This window comes from Callospermophilus lateralis, chromosome 3 (assembly GCF_048772815.1).
Source record: "Callospermophilus lateralis isolate mCalLat2 chromosome 3, mCalLat2.hap1, whole genome shotgun sequence".
Taxonomy (NCBI): Eukaryota; Metazoa; Chordata; class Mammalia; order Rodentia; family Sciuridae; genus Callospermophilus; species Callospermophilus lateralis.
The window spans coordinates 35,219,075-35,239,532 of NC_135307.1; the positions used below are offsets into that span (position 1 = coordinate 35,219,075).

General features: G+C 41.9%; 1 protein-coding gene and 1 gene segment (V, D, J or C); both read left to right on the forward strand.

Annotated features, from left to right (window-relative positions):
- LOC143395113 (T cell receptor alpha chain MC.7.G5-like) overlaps positions 1–20,458 on the forward strand; it is a 273,058-nt gene that overhangs the window by 180,626 nt on the left and 71,974 nt on the right. The window contains exon 3 of the mRNA XM_076849979.1: positions 18,392–18,402. Coding sequence (XP_076706094.1) covers positions 18,392–18,402 — 11 coding nt within the window. The remainder of the gene's footprint in view (positions 1–18,391; positions 18,403–20,458) is intronic.
- Positions 3,504–10,049, forward strand: LOC143393462 (T cell receptor delta constant-like). The segment is given in 5 exon segments: positions 3,504–3,567; positions 7,001–7,279; positions 7,996–8,061; positions 8,425–8,538; positions 9,598–10,049. Coding segments are annotated over 4 exon segments (522 nt in total).

Sequence of the window (20,458 nt, forward strand, 5' to 3'; positions counted from 1 at the left end):
AGAGCCTTTAAACCGAAACACGGAGGCCAAGTTCCAATCTTCTCTTTGACTGATGGTCTCTGGGACTTTTCTGTAGTTAGATGGAAAGATTTCTAAGGTGTCTGCTGGCTCTAACACACTATAATCCTGATGATTCTCCCAGACCAATTCTTAGAAATAATTTGGTAGGCAAAACAGGGGAGACCAATGGTGTGAATGTCCTGTGACCCAGGAGAAATTCCGTGATTTAATTTAAAAAAAAAAAAAAAGTACTGAAAAGAGATCAAAATTCTCTCTATGTAACTGTTAATTAATCCTTCATGATCACAGAGGTTTGGACAGGTGACAGCTGAGGCTACTGAGGTGTCACCTATTACTCTGGTTCGATGGGTAGAAACTCCAGAGACCCAAGAGTGAGGCCCAGCTCAGCCCTCATTGTCTTACCCACTTTTACCTTCAGTGACATTATCTGTGAGATGGATCTAATAATACACCTCACGGAGTTGGTTGCAGCATTTATTGAATTAGTACAGACACCAGTTGTTTGTCAAGTAGTATTCATACACATGGTAGTCACCTAGGATTATTATGATCCTTTGGCTCCACGATGAGTTCAGAACCACTAGTCCCCCAGCCTTCTGAGTCAGTGGCACTTGCTCCAGCCATCATGTCCTCCCCCCTCCAACTGAGGCACAGTCCTATTGTGATTGACTTAACCTGAGCCCTACAGTTATGTTTCTGCTCACAATGATCATTTGGCAGCTCACAGAAAAACCAAAATGATTCCTTTCTCCCTGAAAAAATACAATCCTAAAGCAAGATGTGGAAGTAAGAAATAGCAGGTTGAGATAATAATAACAGAAAACCTAGGGACTTTCCTAAATGTCGACACTCAGAAGATAATAGACATCAAACAAGATGCCACAATATAATGCTTAGACCTCAGAAACCTTTACAAGGTTCTGTGTCTCCAGCTACCCTAATTCTGCTCCACCCACCCTTTCCAAACAGATGAACCAGACTAATAGGGGCATATAGTTTCGAGGTTTTTTGTACTGAGACCTAGAGTTGTGCCTGAACAGCGCAGCTCATCTTTGGAAGCGGTACTGAACTCATCGTGGAGCCACGTAAGTTGTGCAAATTACTGTAGCTAGGTGTGCATATACCCTTAGAGTTGCTGGAGCCCAGTACTGAGTGACGGGAGCTTCTTGGGAAGCTGGAAGGTTCTAAATTAGAAATCCATCATTTGTTGCAAAGAGTCAAGCTAAAAGTTGAGGGAAAGTATATTAGGGTTCTATTAAGAAAATATTCTGTGTATGCTTGGAAACTCTGTTCCAAGTCTTGGTATTGATAAGTTTTCTACGTCCATCTAAAAAATTCCTAGGTTAAGCTTCTGGTTCTGACTTCCATGAATAATAAATTTGCAAGGTCTAGATCAGGAGGGTTTCTCCACTGTTTTTGAGGGAAAAGAGTCATGGTCACAGCATAGGAAGAAGGAGTGTTAGAAAGAAGAGAAATATTATGAAAGAGTTAAATTAAAAGGCTCTCTTTCTCGCCAACCCCCTCCCAAGCCAATTCTGCCTTTGCCCCACTTTTTTTTTTTTTTCTGAGCATGTGCAGTAAATCATCTTGGCTTTCTCAAACTGAATGATCCCCAATGTCCCACCCTAGCCTGGGTCTGCAGAGAGCAGTTACATGCTTGCCTCTTGTTAGCCCTGAATGTGGGGACTCTGCACAAGGGTCCAGGAACCCACATTGATGTAGAAACACAGCCACAAACTTTAGAACAATAGAGGCGTAATGGTGCTATCCTGGAGACAATGTCCACTGGTAACCTGTTCCAGTCTTTGGAAATCCAGGGGCTATATTCAGGTAGTTTGGCTGCCAGCAATCAATCACTGGGACCAGGCCAGAGAAAAATAATCTTTCAGATGATTTCCAAAGTGACAAATACAATGGGACAGGTGTCACTTCCTGCATGGTTAGACAATAATTTTGTTTATTTGAGAGGGCATAAAGAAGTGGGTAATGGAACACGAACGTGGTAAGGCCATCTGACAATCCCAATGGTGACCAGTACTGCCAACATGGTGTCTGCCTCTCAGAGGATAATGTGAACTTGTAGGGATTTTCCTAAATGTTGACGCACCGAAGATAATAGACATCAAACAAGCTGCCAAAATGTAATGCTTAATCCCCAGGAAACCCTTACTAAGTCTCCAGCTATCTTCATTTCATTTCCTGTTTCTTCCAGAGAAATAGTAGAATTTGGTGAGTTTTCTTAACTTTGAGGGGAGAGAGATTAGAACAATGAAAAGAAGGAGGGAAACAGAATCAGGTTGTAGCTGATTGCAGTCTGATTGATGTTTGGCAAATTGCATCTGAGCAAAAAAGTATTGTGTTTCATTTTCCCTTTAAATCATATCCACTTGAAATTCAGAATTATCTGCAGTGTTAGAATCAAATCTTGAGGCTGTGCCTTTGAGAGTCTTAGGGAAAAAGGAAATTGATGAAATTGATGCTTAGCTTCTCTGTTGGGACACTGACCACACTTCCCAAGGATGCTCCATTTGCTTCTCCGGTTTTGCCTTCCTGCAGAGATGGAGTATAATTGATGATGGAAAGCTCAGGTGGGGGAAGTGAAAATTTCAAATCAAGTCCCCAGTCCTTAAAGTTTTGACAGCAAATAATGGCTCTACAAAACTGTCATTCTCTTCTGCCCAGCTCTTTCTCTAGACTCTTGAGTTTGGGTGATGAGAAAGAGTGATCTTCATGGTCTTTAAGTTCTGTTTCACATGATTACAACACACTCCTGAGACTCAGATCTGGATCCAGAGTCAGGAGAAATTATAAAACAAAAAATGAACAAGCCAAAGCAATCCCCAGCTTTTCTGACCTGCATCCACAACACACAGCACCAAAGGGATCCCCCAACAGCAACCAATTTCTTACTCAACCCTCAGGTCCTTAGAAAGCTTTTCATGAGACTCAGGAAATTTGAAAGCAGATTCTTTATTATTGTGAGACTCACTGTGAGTGATGGGCAGAAATTAGGTTTCTAATCAAAAAAACAGCATTTGTAACCCAAGAGAAGGGAACCAGAGAATAAGAACAAGACTGTTGCTCAGCCCTCCTCTCCTTGGCATAGCTTTCATTATGATAAATGCCAATATCCAGTGCCCCATCTCTACACCAAACTATTGTGTTCTTCTTGGAGAGCCCTCTCAATAAGTTAAGTTTTCCATCTTGAAGGCAGATAACAGTCATCTAGCTGACAACCTTCCCTGCCTTGCTCAACTCTGTCCCTGAATCTTTTGGATGGGGACTTGGAGCTCAGTTTCCCATCAGCAGTTCGACTATTATTAGCTTCAAAGGGAACTGAGACTCTACTCAACCCCTGGCCTCATCAAGGGCATCTTTGTAGTTCTATGAGCTGCACACAAGACTGGGGAGGCAGGGCGCAGATGTTTGAGTCCAGGCCCCAGGACCAGCCCCAGGCTGGTTACCCTTAAAGCAGTGTCACAATGTGCTCCTGGGACACCCGACAGATGTTTTTTGGAACTGGCACCGAACTCTTCGTGGAACCCCGTGAGTTGATTTTTCCCCTATATTTCTATGAATAATTTGAGCCCTGGGATTGGGGCTGCTATCCAGTTTATGCTATAAATTATAACAAGTAGATTAACTTGTCACTAGGAGATGGTATGGTATAGAGGTGAAGTGGGCCAGAGTGAAGACACTGAGCCACTGAAGAAACTCTGTAGCTATTTTCATTTTAAATATATGTATACTAAAACACAGTCCCCACTTACCACTGAAATTTTCAGTGTGACCCAGAAAATAAATCTGAGAAAAAAAATTTTTTTTACTAATAGTTGGAGCATTCAGGTGCAGGGGAGATAGTGACAGGAACACTTTAGCACAAATTCTCCAGGAAGTTGCTTAATCCTAAACATGATTTGCATGCCTCCTTGCAAATCACAAATGTTCTTCAGCTTGTGAGATCTTGGAAAAAGGTGGTTAGCTTGTTAGAGTAATCAGGTACAGCAAACTTTCAGAATTTAAGTGAAATTTCATATTGGCAGACAGTCTTGAAATTCTGAGTGATATTGATTACAGATGTTGTGATTCTTAGAGGACCAGGAAGATTCTTCATGTGAATCTAAAATAGAAGATATCTAATATCATAAATTAAGAAAAACTGTTCAGGAAGGGTATATACTTCTTCTGTATTATTTGCCAACACATAACCTTAGCATTGTATTATTACTCATAAAAAAAGAAAGTACGACAACAAAATAACAATTGTCCAAATTGACTCTAAACACATACTGAAATTTAGTTATATTCATGGAACAAGAAGAGACACTAGTCTCAGAAGATAAACAATTAAACCTTTTGTTCAAATCTTACATAAGAATAAATCTTGTCTTAAATTTTATATGACTTCAAATTTTTGTGTAAGTCAAATATAAAGGCAACAAGGATACATATGGCAACTACATTGAGTGCATTGTATTTATATTTAAAAAAGAAAGGTTCAGTTCATTCAGAGAGCCTTTTCTTTGGTTACCATGATACCAAGTAATGGATCAAATAAAACACTTTTCTCTCAATTATTTTGAACATATAGACATTAAGTTAGAAAGAGAATCTAAAGAAAAAATCCTTTAAAAACTCAGTGTGCTATGTTCTTTCTGAAATGCTGAGTAATAGATCCAGAGCTCAGTATCATGAGTGCATGAACTTCAGAAATCTATCTTGTCAGCTATATTACATGGTTCAAATTAATTAAAGCCAGGTGTGATAGTGCATGCCTGTAATGCCACGGACTCAGTGGAGCAGAGGCAGGAGGATCACAAATTCAAGCCAGCCTTGGCAACTTAGTAAGACCCTGTCTCAAAATAAAAATATAAAAGCGACTGGGAAAGTAGCTCAGTGGTAGAGTCTCTGGTCTTAAAACCCAGTACTGAAAAAAAAATTTATTTGAAATCAATTTCCCCAACCCAAAGTGATCATTGGCAACTGCCTGATTAATTTAGACTTTTAAATCCTAAGCAAGCCTTTATTGTCCAAATAAATCAGATTAGGATTGGGTCATCCTTTAAATAACCAAGAAGACAGTGTTGGAATGTTTTGTTGTTGCTCTTTGGGGGGTTGGTTGGTTGTTGTTTCGGTTTTCTTTTTTTATGGGCAAATATCCTTTCTAACTCATAATTCCCTTGAAAACCAGCCATTCTACATCTCAAACCCAAGGCAGGATAGTGAGCAAGAAATACCACAGTTGCAAAGGGAGGTGAGTGGTGAGGCCTGTGGTTTCCAACCGTTAGCACTAGGGTTATCCGTTTCTGCTATCAGGGTTTCAGCTATACAAGAAAACAGAACAGTGAAGGTTTTCTCATGCAAGTTGAAAGCCAGTTCCAGGAAAGCCCTTTGAAAAAAATCCCAATCTCCCCTTTTGTCTAGAGCTAAAGCCAAAAAAAGGATGAGTTTCCAGCCCTGAGTGACTGGAACAGAATATAGTCTTTTGGCTGAGCTTCTTGGCAGAGAAAAAAAATGGAGAATTTTGATAGCAGTGATGAGGGGGTTTCCTCTGAACAGCTTATTCCCTAGAAAAGCCCTGAACAGCCAAGTTTATCTACTAAATGATGCTCAGCAGGAACCTCCTGACCATCAATCACTCTCTCTCAACCAGTTGCAATCAGGAGATCTGTTCTAGTTCCACAGTCATGAGCCACACAGCAGAAGCTCAAATCCAGATTCTGGGCAGAGCACTAGAAAAATCTTTCTTTCTCTGTCTACACATTCACCATCAAGACTTTCCTTCTAGTAATACCCAATTTCTTGCTTGTAGATCACAGAAAAGAAAAAGCACACTAGAATTCAACATGTTTTTCATTGGATATCAAGAAGTCAAACACTCCAAAATTATCAACACTAAGCCATATTCATAAGAGCAATTAACATTGAAAATCAGAAATGAAGCTTAGGATTGAAACTACATCCATATTGCCATGCACAGGTTGATTTTCTTTCCTAACTCCAGGTACTAGCAAGTCTCCTTCTTTAAGAGATGGTATGAGATAGCCTACAAGTTTTCAAGTTTTCATGGACACAAAATTTATCACAATTCAGAAACTTCAATAAGGCACAGTGTGAAAAAAATCATTACTACATTTCTCAAAGCTTCAAGACTTTCAGTTTTAAGGAAAGAAAAAGATGCATACACAGAGTAGCAGATAGATGATAGTTCAAGGTAAGGCATGAAAGAAGACAAGGCCAGTAGGGGACCCAATTACTGGGACCAACATTCCACAGTTCCTCCTAGAATAAAACAAGAAGAAACGGGCTTAAGCTAGTTTTATGCCTGTAAGTACTTTCTGAGAATAATAGTTGCTATTCTCTGATTAAAGACTTAAAAGGAATTTCAGAGTAGTCAGATCCTTCCAAAAAAAAATAAATATACAATACTGAAGGCAAAGAGATATGCCACTCAACTTCAGCAGATCCCTTCCAGTCCATAAAATGGGGGTGACCCCCTGCAGTGACTCCAACACTTCTATTCTCAGAGTGTCTAAACCCATCATGCAGACCTTCTCAGACTCTTGATTCTTCAAGTGACATAATGCATAGCATAAAAAAAAACCTAACCCAATCTCCCTCCAAGGGTCTTATGCATTTAAAATAAACCTACTGAGGTAGGCACATATGTAGCCTGAACTCAACTGTCCAGAGGATTGATTAAAAAGTCATAGATAACTGAAACCCAGATGATCCAGAAACTTCTTTGTAGTTGTTATTTTCTCTCTCTGCTTCTAGTCCTATCTCTTAGCAGCTCCTAAATAGAAGTCAAATTAACTACCTTTCATTTCTTTTCTCTAAAAATCCCAGACCATTAGCAGGATGCAGGGAGCTCTGGATTGTAGTGTTGGGCCCCAGGAGAACTGAAGTAACCATCACTGTTTAACTTCTATAAAGTTGTAATTCATCATCTCATGCAATAATTTGATGATGCTTGCAGAAACTCAGCCTCCTACCAAACCATCCGTTTTCATCATGAAAAATGGAACAAATGTTGCTTGTCTGGTGAAGGATTTCTATCCCAAGAATGTAAATATAAATCTCAAATCATCTAAGAAGATAGTAGAATTTGACCCTGCTATAGTCGTCTCCCCCAGCGGGAAGTACAGTGCTGTCAAGCTTGGTCGGTATGAAGATCCAAATTCAGTGAGGTGCTCGGTTCAACACAACGGTGAAATGGTGCACTCCACTGAGTTTGAATTGAACACAACTTCAGTTGGTAGGTATCTGGCTTCAAGGGACTGGAGATTGTAGGGAAGGGAAGTTGGGGGAAAAGAGAAGTTAGAGATTGAACTCTGGACATACCATCTTCAACTTAGCATTGTGCTGGGGGCGGGGGGGGGGGGACTTAGAGTGCTCATCATTGAGTGGGAAGGAAATGCTTGCATCCCTACGTGGAATCTAAGATAAAGTCTCATCTCACCCCATCTCTGCACTTCAACCATTGCACCATTCTTTTTCATACAAATGACTGTCCTGCTACTATGGTCTGATATTGAAGTTTCAGGTGCAATTTGCTCCAGCACTAAATAGGGCAGCCCAACCTGTCATGGGATTAAGAATTCTAGCCTGTTAGAATATGCCAGGATGTTGGCTTTCTGGTGCCAAAAAGCCCAGAACAGGAAGTAGGCTGGCTGGGTAAACAGCCGTAGGACCTTAACTAAGTTATACTCCCTGGTCCTCAGTTTATTTACCTTAAGTCTCAGCCGCTTTTAAAACACAAAAATCCTTTGAGGGGCTGGGGCTGGGGCTCAGCGGTAAAGGGCTTGCCTCACACATGTGAGGCACTGGGTTCGATCCTCAGCACCACAGAAAAATAAATAAAGATATTGTGTTCGTCTACAACTAAAAAAAAATTTTTTTCTTTTAGTTTAAAAAAAATCCTTTGAGTCTCTCAGTTGCCCATGTAACCTTGACCACTGCTGTTTGTTCCAGATAATCAAAATGAAGTGAGTCCTAAAAACAATTCTAAAACTTCAGAGAGCTGCCATAAACCAAAAGGTAAGTTCAAGTCAAAGCACCATTTTCAGAACTGAGGGTGGAAGTAAACTCTGTAATTCTCAACTGGAATCAAAAAGCATCAGATCACCAAAGAAAATAAAACTTGTCAAAAGAAGGGAAAGCCAGTTGGTTGACTTCCCCAGCACAGCTTGCCTGGCTGCCAGTGTGGGTTTCTAAAACTTGCCTGGCTGGGTAGGAGCAGCAGCCTGAGGTCCCTGGTGCTCTCCTGCTCCAAGCAGAGCTTGCAGGGTAGAAAGAACTACGGTGATGTGGGGCAGGCTGGCATCCGTGTTGTAGACCCAATTTCTAGGAGGGACTTTAATCTGTTGTAAAGCCACCATCTTCACTCTTGTTCCACCACAGTGCTTGCTGAGAAGGTGAACACCATGTCCCTCACAGTGCTGGGACTACGAATGCTGTTTGCTAAGAGCATTGCCATCAATTTTCTCTTGACTGCCAAGTTATTTTTCTTCTAAGGTAAGAATTAGCTGCTTCTTATTCCCACCTCCACCCAAGTTATACTGTACATAGGAGAAAGAGCTTTAGACATGGTAAGAAACCAAGAAGCCCTGGGAAGGGAATAACACATAGAGACGTACTTAGAATTAACAAGGCCGGCCATCTCAGTCACTCAGTATAACATCCCTTCTCCTGTTATCCTTTTATTTTAATCCAGACTCAAAACCTGTTATATATTATAAGGTATTTTTTTTCCTAATATGCCAGTCAATAACTACCACTTCCACCCCTGGGAGAAAATCAAAACTAAATAAGGAGAATTAGTCTTCTTAACATTATTTTGTTTATTCATCCAAGGGATCATGGGTTATTTGCAAGGCCATAAGTAGAGCTCCTTCACCTAAAGAACATTCAGGGGTGAACATGCACCCCCATTAGTAGTGAAAAGTCACTGTTAGCTACCCAGCATTCACACAAAGTCAAGGCTGTGATATTAATTGTTTGCCTCTTACTTGCATCCATTTTCAGGGAATCTAGTACATGTTCAAACCTGGGACTAGGCTTGAAGCTCCCATCTCTCATTCTTTTTCCAATAACCCAAATATTCACCAGTCCCAGCTCCTATTCTAGGAACAACCCTAGACCTAGAGTGTTGGGCTGTTCTGCCCCAACAGTAAACATACCCAGTTATTCTCAAATGAGTGTGCAGCCCCACCTACCACTTTACTAACAGTCCCAGGACCACAGGCAGCAAGGGTATATAAGTAGTGCTATTCTAGAATTCAGAAGACCTGAGTTTTAGTCCTACCTTTGTCACTAACCCACTGCATTACGTTAGCTAGGTTCTTTCCCCTCTGTGGACCCAGGTTTTAAGAATGACTGCAAGATAGCAAATGGGTTCCATGACTATACTGAGTAGCTGGACTATTGCTGTGTGTAGAAAAGTTATGTGACATGCAATCTCTTAGCAATGTCTGCAGTGATACAGCAAATACCCTCCATCCCCAGGTAATCAGTCCTACAACTCCTTCCAGACTCACTGACTGTGGTTCTATCACAACTTTCCTTCACTTGCAGGTTGACTGGCACGAGGAAGCTGCGCTCCCAGAAGGAAACCAAAAGCTTGCGAAGACGCTGTCTCCTAGGCTTCGGCCTTATTTAAACAGCTGCTAATCAAACCAATTTCCCGTTAAAGGCAACAACCCCACTTCATTCTTAGCCTGGTAGAAAACAAAAGTCCTGGGAATGGGAGTTTATGGTCCTAACTATTTTACATGCTGCTTTATACAGTGACTGAAAGATATAAAAAATATATAGGACCTATTTTATTTTACTCCTACACCTAATACACTTTGAAAATGATCTTTCATTCCATTTTTACTTTCTTTAATTCAACAAATAGAAAGAGGGGAGCAACAGGTCACCAACTCCATTCCCCATGAGGAAAATAGGCCAGGAGGAGGAAAACTGGTGTCCCTTTACCTACACAGGGAAGGCTCTGCTCAGCCCAGCACTAGATTTGTCCCAAACCAGCATCCTTGTGTTCCTCTCCTGTGGTTTACCCCACCCTCTATATTCCCACTAGAGATTTGACATGGCAGTAAGGGGTGGAGGGCCAATTTCAGCACTTTCTGCTTTTCCTGGTACTTTACAAACGAAATTACATTTGACTTCCCTAATACTCTCTAAGCAGGCAATGGGGTTTTAAATTCTCATCTAAATACTCTCCATTCTATTAGCAAAGATCAGAGTAAAATACAAAGGAAAGGCACTTCTTTCTGTTAACTGATTTAACATACATGGACTGACTCCCTCTAAGTCTCAAGCACTGTACTGAGAGAAGATGAATAAGATATGGGCCCTGCTTTCAAGCAATTCATTATGCAAGTGTGTTTGGAGTGAGGGATAGGAGTGAGACCTCTATTTTCCCTGTTTAACGATATATATATATATTTTCTTCTGCCTGTCAATCTATACCCAGGGAGTTTGAGATCATCGGACACTGATTCTTTTGCATGGGCCTTTAATGTTGCTGGTTTTCTGCCTTTCTTCTTAGCCCTCATCTCAGTTGCATTTATTAAACAGCATCATGTGCCACCTCGCCTCTAGCTTTATTCACTGCAGACCTCTGTGGGGGGAAAGTCAGATCGTGTAAACTCACTATTAGTCAGCCAAAAACCAAACTGCACTTATAGGTCACACCACAGCTTCCTGGGCCCCAAGCCCAAGGCTCATGCCTGGGGAATTCAGCCCTGAGTTTCCTGCTGCTGCAGCAGCTGCTGTTAGAGCAATAACAATAGCTGAGCCCTCAGTGTGGCATTGAGCCCTGCAACTCCCACCTCAGCATGCACAAGCTCAGGTAGCCCTAGCAACACAGTACTGTGGTTCCCTCTTCTCCTGTGTGTGTGTGTGTGTGTGTGTGTGTGTGTGTGTGTGGTGCCAAGCAAGCAGTATGCCTCTCCAAGAGAGTTAACTTCACCAATAACTGCCCCTGCTATCACCAACTGTAAACTCCCACATGAAGTCTTCACAATCCAAAGGAAAGGAGGCCTAGCACACTAAGAGACAATAGGCTCAGGATACCTAGATGGATACGCCAGGCCCAGGGAAAAACAAAAGATTCCATGCAACTTCCCCCTGTATATATAAAGAATGCCTGTTTCCAAAGCATTCACTCCTGTTACCTTATATAACATGAGAATATTTCTCTGAAGTTGCTAGGAATGAAAAATGTATCCTCATTTTTACAGATGAAAAAAAAATGTCCCCTCAAAGAAGTAAGTACTCTGTTCAAAGTCATTCAGTGAGGCAGGGATACAGCTGGGAGCACAACCAAGACCTCAAGACTGTTAGTCCAAAATTTCTGCACATTGTATCCCAAAATGAGAAAGAAATCTTCTGATTATCAGTTACACTACACTTTAGGACAGTCCTATAGTCTCCATCCTTTAGCCTATGTACCAGAAAAAATAAAAATAAAAATAAATTTAAAAATTAAATTTAAAATATATATATATTTATACATATATATATATATATATATATATATATATATATATATATTTTTTTTTTTTTTTTGTACTAGTACATCACAGGACCATGGAATTTTTTCCACTTGAAGGAGCCTCAAGTAAAGATTTAAGGTCAGGCATTATGGTGCATGCCTGTAATCCCAGCAACTTAAGAGACTGAGACAGGAGGATCACAAGTTTGAGGCTAGCCTTGGCAACTTAGCAAGATCCTGTCTCAAAATTAAAAATAAAAAAGACTGGGGAATATAGCTCAGTGCTAAAGTGTCACTAAGTTCAATCCCAATATCATAAAGAAAAAAGAGATTTAAGGAAGAGCCAAGGAACATTTGTCTGCCTTCAGATCTGGGGCCACTACGTATGCTGGTCTAGTGATGCACTCAGTAGGCAGCAGAAAAGAAGCCCCAGGAGATGAACTACTTGTTCAAGGCCTGTGGCTCCCTCACCCCATGCTCTTTCCATTGTTCCATATAGTGGTTACTCTCTACCCACTATCTTCTAAGAGTCAGATAAACTGCTGCCCAAACTGCCCACTGCTAAAGCCTCCTGGGGTACACTGCAGGAGACAGCCCTAGACCGGACCACAGCATCCCTGCCTGTTAGTAACCAGTTATAAGGCACTGGGAATATTTGTCCCCCACCTCTCTGGACTTAGTGATTTCCTGTAAAACAATGTCTGAGGTCTCTTCCATGTCTAGGATTATCTCTACTAACTCCAACAGTTCTTTTATAACAAAGAAGCCAATAAAAGTAGAGGGAGGAGGGACTGAGCCCCAGGAACTGAGGATATATCTATTTCAACACAACAACTCAGTTTTCCCTGGAGAACATGATCTCTCATGGGCACAGCACTGAGCTCCAAACTCAAGGCCTTGGAAACTGGAATTCTGGGATTTGGAGATAACTGTGTAGGAGAATCTGATGATCTTTATGAAAGAAAAACATGTTCTCCAAGTATGGTAAGTAAAATGGAGGTATCAGAAAATATCAAGGAGAAATAAGGTGGCTGAACATAACAAGATGCAGAAAGAAGGGAAATCAAGAAAAAGTTTTTAAAGTAAATAAATTTTTTTGTCCAATTTGATTCTTAAAATGAAAACAGACCAATTCATAATAATAAATATAATGAGGGAGGTTAAAATAAAGTACTGCTGATGACCTCTCCTTAGACTGACTCTTCACCTGTGCCTTTCTGATCCTCCTCACAGCAAACAAGCACAGACTTGGGGACCCAAAGATAATGCTCCCTCAAGCCTGCAGCTCTCCCTTGCCAACACAAGTCACTCAGATGACAAAAGCCCACTGAAAAGAAGTGGAAGAAGCTCTGCTCCTCACAGGCCAGGGTGTTTCTGTGGACGTGATCAGGTTTTTTAACTGGTCAGTAGTCACTTTAGGACACTTCTAAAGACAAGGCTGGAACACAAAATGACCAGGAAAAGGATGCTAGCTCTAGGTCGTGGCCCCCCCGAGAGGTAGCTCTGCAGAGCTGTTCCCCAGAGGTTTGTGTGCAGACTTCCTGGGCACCTGCATCATCGTGGGATTCACAGCACAATAGTAAGTGGCACTGTCTTCCAGCCTCACTTGGGACACCACCAGGTGGAAGGTTTTCTGGGTTGGATTGTGCTTCACAAAAAATCGGCCTTGAGCAAAATCTGCATATTTAGATCTGGTGTTATCCTTATAAAGGATAAACTGAAAGGACCCCTCTGGCCTTTTTCGGTACCAGTACAAATCTGGATTTGAGAAGCTAACATCATAAGTGCAGAGCAACATTAGCTCCCTGCCACTTAACACCGTCTGGTCTTCGGAATTCTGGGTCACCTGATTACACAGCATGCCTCTGTCTGAAAAGAGAAGAAATGAGGAAAATAGTGAAATCTGTACTCCCCACCACCAAGTCCACTCAAAACCCCCAGCTCAGAGGAACCCAATGGGGAGAGACAAGAGAAAGACACAAATGAAGGGCAGGGGCAGAGAATGACTGCAAAACCAAGTTTCCAAGAGAAACAGACCAAGCCTTTGCAAGTCAGAGAAGGAGAAATGCGAGGCAGAACAAGGCGAGCACCAAAAAATGAATCCACTTACAGAAAAACAAAAGGCTAAAGCCCACAATAAGAATCATCTTTTTTTCATGTCAGGGCAGAACATGTAGAGTAAAACAGGGTTCCTGAAATCTCTAAGACCATCTTAAGGTTTTTGGCAGGAAGGGGCTGGGAGGGAAGTGAGGGAAGCAGGCAGCCCTGAGGTCACGTGACTCAATGATTCTGTAGCTCTGAGGCAGATGCCCCCACCAGGGGAACTGGCAGTTGGTGGTGTAGGTCCCCCTCCAACCTGAACCAATTTTTGACAGCAAAAATGAGTTACTTTAAGATATGAAGGGAAAAGGAGAGAGAGAGAAAGGAAGAGAAAAAGAGGGAGGGAGGAAGGAGAAAGAGGAAAGAGAGAAACTGCAAATTCAGTGATCACATGCTTGGATATCCCATTGCTATAAAAGTGATTTATACTCCATTTCTGCATCTTCTGGTCACAGACTGGTACATCAGTCCACAAATCACACTTTGAGCAGCTCGTCTCACAGTACCTGGCACAGCAGTGAACACTTTGTAGAACTCAATAAATGAAGCAAATGAATGAGTGCCTTTGTAATACTCAGGAAATTGAATAAATAAATAATTCCCTGATTCCCTTGTGTAAAGAGGGAGAGGAGAGGATTGGACAAGATTGTTTCTAACATCTGTCGTAGCCTTGGAAAGCTTTGACTGGGGTGCCTGGAGTAGTGCCCTGATCCTGAGAGCCCTTGGCAGCCCACACTTGGCTCCAGCTGGAAAATTCTCCCCACAGCAGAGCTTCCTGGTGGGGGACCTGTCATAAGCAGGTTACAAGCTCATAGTGGCTATGGGCCTGGAGTGGCTTGAGCCCCTGAGCTTGCCCCTTGTGGCCATATGCCACACAAATTATGACACAACATTTGGAAAGCACTGCTCTAGAAAAAAAAATCCTCACTCCCCAAAACCTAGGAGTATTCCTAGTAAGAGTTCCTTTGTTTCGCTTTTACCCCGAGAGTCAACTCATCAGTAAGATTTTGCAGTCCTACCATAAAAATATCTCTCCAGTCCATCTGCTTCTCCCATCTCCACAGCCACCACCTCCTGCAACCATCATCATCTCTTATGGGGACTGTGATAACAACTTCCTAACGGTTCCCTTATTTCTGCTCTTGTCCCTGGGTAATCCATTCTCCGAGTCTTTATAAATTGCAAACCCATGACGCCAGCTGGCCTTCTTTTCCTGGACCTCTACAACCTGCAAAGATCCGGCCCCTGCCTGCTCTCCAACCTTGCCCACAGCTGCTCCTTGCTCTCACTCCCCTTCAGCCGTGGTGGCCTTCCTTCTGGTCCTCTTCGGGTTCACCTCTCTAGCTAAATCTCTGGTCCCAATTTTTCTCAAATATCAGCTCAAAGAGGCTCCACCAGTTGCTCAAGTAAATTAGCTGCCTGCCCCACCATCATCACCCTCAATTACATCTCTGTTCATCTTTTCCCACACATCGCCATCCAAAATAATCAAATATTTATATATTTATTATTTCCTTCTTCCATCACTCTCACACCATAATATAAGCTTCATAAAGATAAAGACCTTGTTTAGGTTTTTACTGACATGTAGATAGCCTCAGCCCCCAGGCTTGTGTCTGCCACATAATAGACAGTCAATAAATATTTTTGTGATAAAGGAATACAACTTTATCCACTTAAAAATTCACCATAGGCACAGATAATGTTGCCAGATTTAGCAAATAAAATACAGGGCACCCAGTTAAATGTGAACTTCAAATAAACAATAAAAATTTTAGTAAAATTTAGAATGTGCTGTATTTGGGACATAGTTATGCTAAAAGAATATTAATTGTTTATCTGGAATTCAAATTTCACTGGAAATCCTGTATTTTATCTAATAACCTTATGCATGGAGAATTCCAAAGGAAATAGCAATTGAGCCAAAGGACCATCCAAGGGGCCCCTGGATGTGGAAGAGGAAGGTTCACCTGAGCAGAGGCTGCTTGTGGCAGGGTCCCTTCCACAGAACTTAGTCACTGCAGGCAGAAGTATGTTTCAGAACTTCCATCTCCCAAGCCCAAGGACTCTGCTCAGTCCCCATCCACAGTCTTCCAGGCTCTGGAAGGAAACAGTTTTCAACCGGAACTGGTACTCCTCTTCTAACTGCCCAACTCAGTTACATCTGACCAAATCCAACAACGGAGACATGGGCTTCATGGGCCTTCACATTCAGAGGGATACATCCTGTCCCCTAATGCTTCATATGAAGTTTCAGACACTGAGCCTTGTTTGGGGTAGCATAATCAAGATTTCCCTGCCCTGGTGTCCTTCCAACATTTTTTGAAAGGTATTCCTTCAGTAAGGGCACTTTTAGGAAGGTCACACAGCATCATGGCCAAGGGGGCTTCTGGAACCAACCTGGTTCATATCACATCCAACATCTACTTGCTTTGTGACCTTCAACATGACCTAACCCCCTAAAAAATGAAGATAACAATAGCTTTTACCCTGGACTATTGGGAAATAAAATGAAAGAACACATGCAATGCACCCAGAAAATAAATTACTTTGAGTCTTAGGTATTGCTGTTGCTATTGTCATTTTATTAGACAGATAGATATAGTTTCTGAGCATTCTTCTCATGAAAGCTACTCACAGAAAAGCTACTGAATAAATCTAAAATATAAAGTTGTAAAACTTGGCAAAAGACGTGCTATACCAATCAATGGTAAAGAAAAAGAAAGAGAGACTTTGCATCTTCAATTTGTTGTCAATACATAAGCACATTATCATGGGGTACTGTGCTCCCCAGACCCGAGCCAGATGTGCTCTTCCCAAATCCCAGACAGCATTAAGAGCATAAGAAATGGGCCTTCAAGCCTATTGTTCTTAGGTCTTCCGAAAGTTGCAACTTTGGTATGACTGAGTGACCCCAAAATTCAAGGATGGAGAGATCCTCAAGATATGGTAACCACTTTTACTTAGTGCCCTTCAATATCTCCTCCCCTTCTCCCTTAACCATATTGATATCTGCAACCTGAGATACAGGTATCCTGCAGGCACCATGTCCCACTTGAAGCAAGACTGCCTTGTCTTAGCATAAAATCACCACTTAAGAGGGGCTCTGAACCGGTGGGACCAAAAGATGTGTCCCATAGTCTAGGTCTTGATCACTCTTGTCGCTCAAAAACGGCACTTTTCTTTCTCCCAGTGTCCTTTGGGGTAGGCGCCTTCGTTTCTTACCTTGCAGCGCCCTCTGCTGCTCTGATCATCCCATGTCCCTCACAGGTCATGCTGGAGGTTAGCAGAAAGTAGGTCAGGGAAGGAAAACATTCTTTGTTCACAACTTAAATAAAAAATGCTCCTCTTTTCTCCATTCCCCATTCAACCCTGAGACTGGCAGCTGCTTCTCTGTTGGCCCAAAGGGTCCGTTCCCCACCAGACACCCAAAGAGAATTGTCTTCAAGGATATGAGATCACACCCTAAGAGGATAGATGGATGGATGTTTTCATCTACAAAAAGCCCCAAGCAACATTTGAGGACATGGGGAAATTTATTTGGATGAATATAGATGAATGGATCCCTTGTGAAAGAACAGAAACATGATTAAAAAGGAAAAGCTTAGAAACAATTGAAAAATGTGTGATAATGGGGTGAATCGTCCAGAGAAATTTCTACACCCCGTCTTCCTGCTCCACAGTCTGTTCCAACATCCTGGGGGCAGAAACAGTCTTCTTCACCTTGGTGGGAAGCACACCAGGGAAGGACCAGGGCCAGCAGATATCTTCCACTGCCCAGGCCGGGGCAGCACAAGGATTTTCAGGGCCTCCAATTCAGGGAAACATCTTGCTACATCTGGACAAGAAGGAGCGTGAAGAACACTACCATGGTATTGTGACCAGTGCCCTCTACAGAGCCATCATTTGAAGACCTGTGAGGAGGAAGGAACCCTCCAAGGTGTTACTGCTGCTACCTCTGGAGCAGCCTATGGAAAGAACAGTCTGAGCCCACTAAAAGGTCAGTGATACTTTTTATTATGGGGCTGTATAGACCTAGCCTGGATCCTGTCAACCCTATTTCTCAGGCCTATAGAGTCTTTTCTCCAGTTTTTCTCCTGGGCAGGGAAGGCAAATAGGTTATATCTCAATTACAAGAAGTGACAATTGGTAGCATCTCTCTGGAGCACACTGGTAAGGATTCTGAGGAAAAGCAATGTGTCTCTTAGTCCACTGTGAGAATGGGAACAAGAGGCAGCACCACTCCGTTTTGTACATACCATCCCTGCTCTTGATGTCAGTCCCTGTAATGATGCCTGCAGAGAGAATAATCAGAGCTAACTCTCTGTTGGATTATCCTTTTGGTAGAGAGAAAATTTTTCAATCTCTATCTTTTCCTTGGCTTCCCTGGGTTCTCATGGGCCATTTCCCTTGCTATCAATTGCTGTTGCCTGCAGCCTCAGAAATGAAATTTTTTAAATGAATGAGAAAGTTCTATCTTACTCTAAAATCATAACTATGTGCCACATCCTCTTTTGAATGACTTATCTACTATTCAACAAGGAAAATATCATACCCTAGTTCATCTCATCATGCCCCTAGGGACAGAGACCACTCGGGGAAGATCCTTTTTTCTCTTGAGGCACATAAAAGAAACAGCAGAAGGCAGGTCTAGGAATCCAGTGTCCCGAATTCTTGTCCCAGCTCTGCCTCTACCTATCTACATGACCTTGAGCAAATTTACTTCCCAGGGTTTCAGCATCTTTATCTTTGAAATGAGAGAAGCAGTTCCCTTCCAAGTCGTATCCTCTAGCATGCAAATATATAAAATGACAAAGCTGACCTGAGAGTTATTAGTTTATATCTTCCCGTGCATGTTGTTTGAACTCCACATTGCCCAGTGAGAGAAAAGGGAAAATATGCCTCTTAATTGGAGGGTAGCATTGTTTCTGGGTTCAATATGTGTGACTCATCAGAGCCTGGAGGGCCAAGCCCAGATGCCAATTTGGAATCCAGTTATTATTGCATCTGGGAGAGATCAAGTGTTGAAAACAGCCTTTGGAAAAAACCATCAATTTTACCAAAAAAAAAAAAAAAAAAAAAAACAACAACTCTGCAGAGTGTGTGATAACATTTTGATATCTTATTTATCATCTCCAACCCTGAAATCCATTCTATTCTCTCCTATCTCTACTCTGAAGGAAGAAAGGAGGACAGCCCCTTCCCAGGGAAGAGACACCTATGGGAACAGAGGGGTCTCTCTCTCTCTCTCTCTCTCTCTAGTGAGGAAAGAGCAGAGCTCTTGCCACCTGCCTTTGAACCACACTGACACCAGTGGTTTTTGTAAAGGTGCTCACTCCTGTGGGGATGGAGTTAATAGGAAACTGACATTTGGAGCCCAGGCTAGAGGAATCGTGAAACTCAGCAAGTATTATCTGGTGGAATTACTTTTTTCCATCTGAAGATTTTTCAGAGATTCACATGTTCCTTAAGGAATAAGAGCAAAATATGAATGTTTAATACAATTCAATTTGACAAATATTTGTTAAGAGCCTATGGGTTTTTTTCCCAAGGATCCTCTGAACCAATTTCTGAGAAGACATTGTCATTGTCCTAAGGGATACAAGGATTTTGTCAGGGGGGGCCAAAAATTGTAGATAAACAACAACAGATTTTGTTTTGAGACTAGGACACAGTTAACAGTGGCCCTGAGTAAGTAGCTTAGCTTCTGAAAAAAAATGTGCACACAGCATGGATAACCTAAAACACCACATAATCAAAAATTTCTTTTTATGATGAGCTTTAGCCTGTATCTCTTTATTTTGCAGAGCAGGTTTATCTCCTCAACTGAAAGTTTTTGTAAGCTGATCTGTAAAGTATATGAGAAAGCACTTTAAGAATCACGTTCCTGAAATTAAGCTCCTGGCAGTCAACACAGGAAAAATGGTACTTTTTTTATCTTTTCAGTAATGAAGAGGGAGGCCTGGCACCCCTCATGTTTTTGATGGCCCACCGGGGTCTCCTTCTTCACGCTGGTCAGAAACAGGGATAAACAACCAGTGTCCATACAACAGCATAGACAAGAAGAAATGGCCTGCTAGGTTTTTTGAAAATGGACCCTCAGCTCCCTGTGAAGCCAGAGAACTTTAAACCATATTGGCATGATTGGTCCTGCCCTCATCACAGCCTGAGTCCTAGGCTACATTTATGGGAAAGAAGCAACCCCAAACGACTGCTCATGAAGCTGGCCTCCTCGTTCACCTAATCACCCTAGAGACTGGACTAGGGCCTGAGAAGAGAAAGCCTCAGTCTAGAGTTGAGAGGAACCTTTAGAAAAGGGCCCAGCACTGTGTGAAGAGCAAAGAGACATTCAACTTGGGAAAAGGGCTCAATTACTCAAAATCCTGGGTGAGCACCCCCAGTCAGAGGGGCTATAGCAGAATCTCTTAGAATCGAATACCCAAAAACCAGAAGGCTGAAACACTTGGACAGATAATGTATTCTCTTATCCAATGGGAAAAGGCTGTAAATATCAAACCACCTTTCAAGTGGGTAAGCACCAGTCTGCAGTCTGTAGTTTATGTAAAGGCAGCAGCTCCTGTGGGAAGGAAGGAACCAGAAAATTTACATTTGGAGCTGGGACTCAAGTACGAGTAGAGCTTAGTAAGTACTATCTTCAAATCAAAGTTATTTGGTTTGGTTTTTGAGTTTTCTGGAAGTTCCTAAAGAAAACAAACAAACAAACAAAAAACATTTCTCCTATCAGATTTGGTTCTAAGATACTGACTTCTAACTTCTAAAAAGATAAAATGCTAAGGCAGATGGTAGACTTAAGAAAACTCCATTTCCCTATAT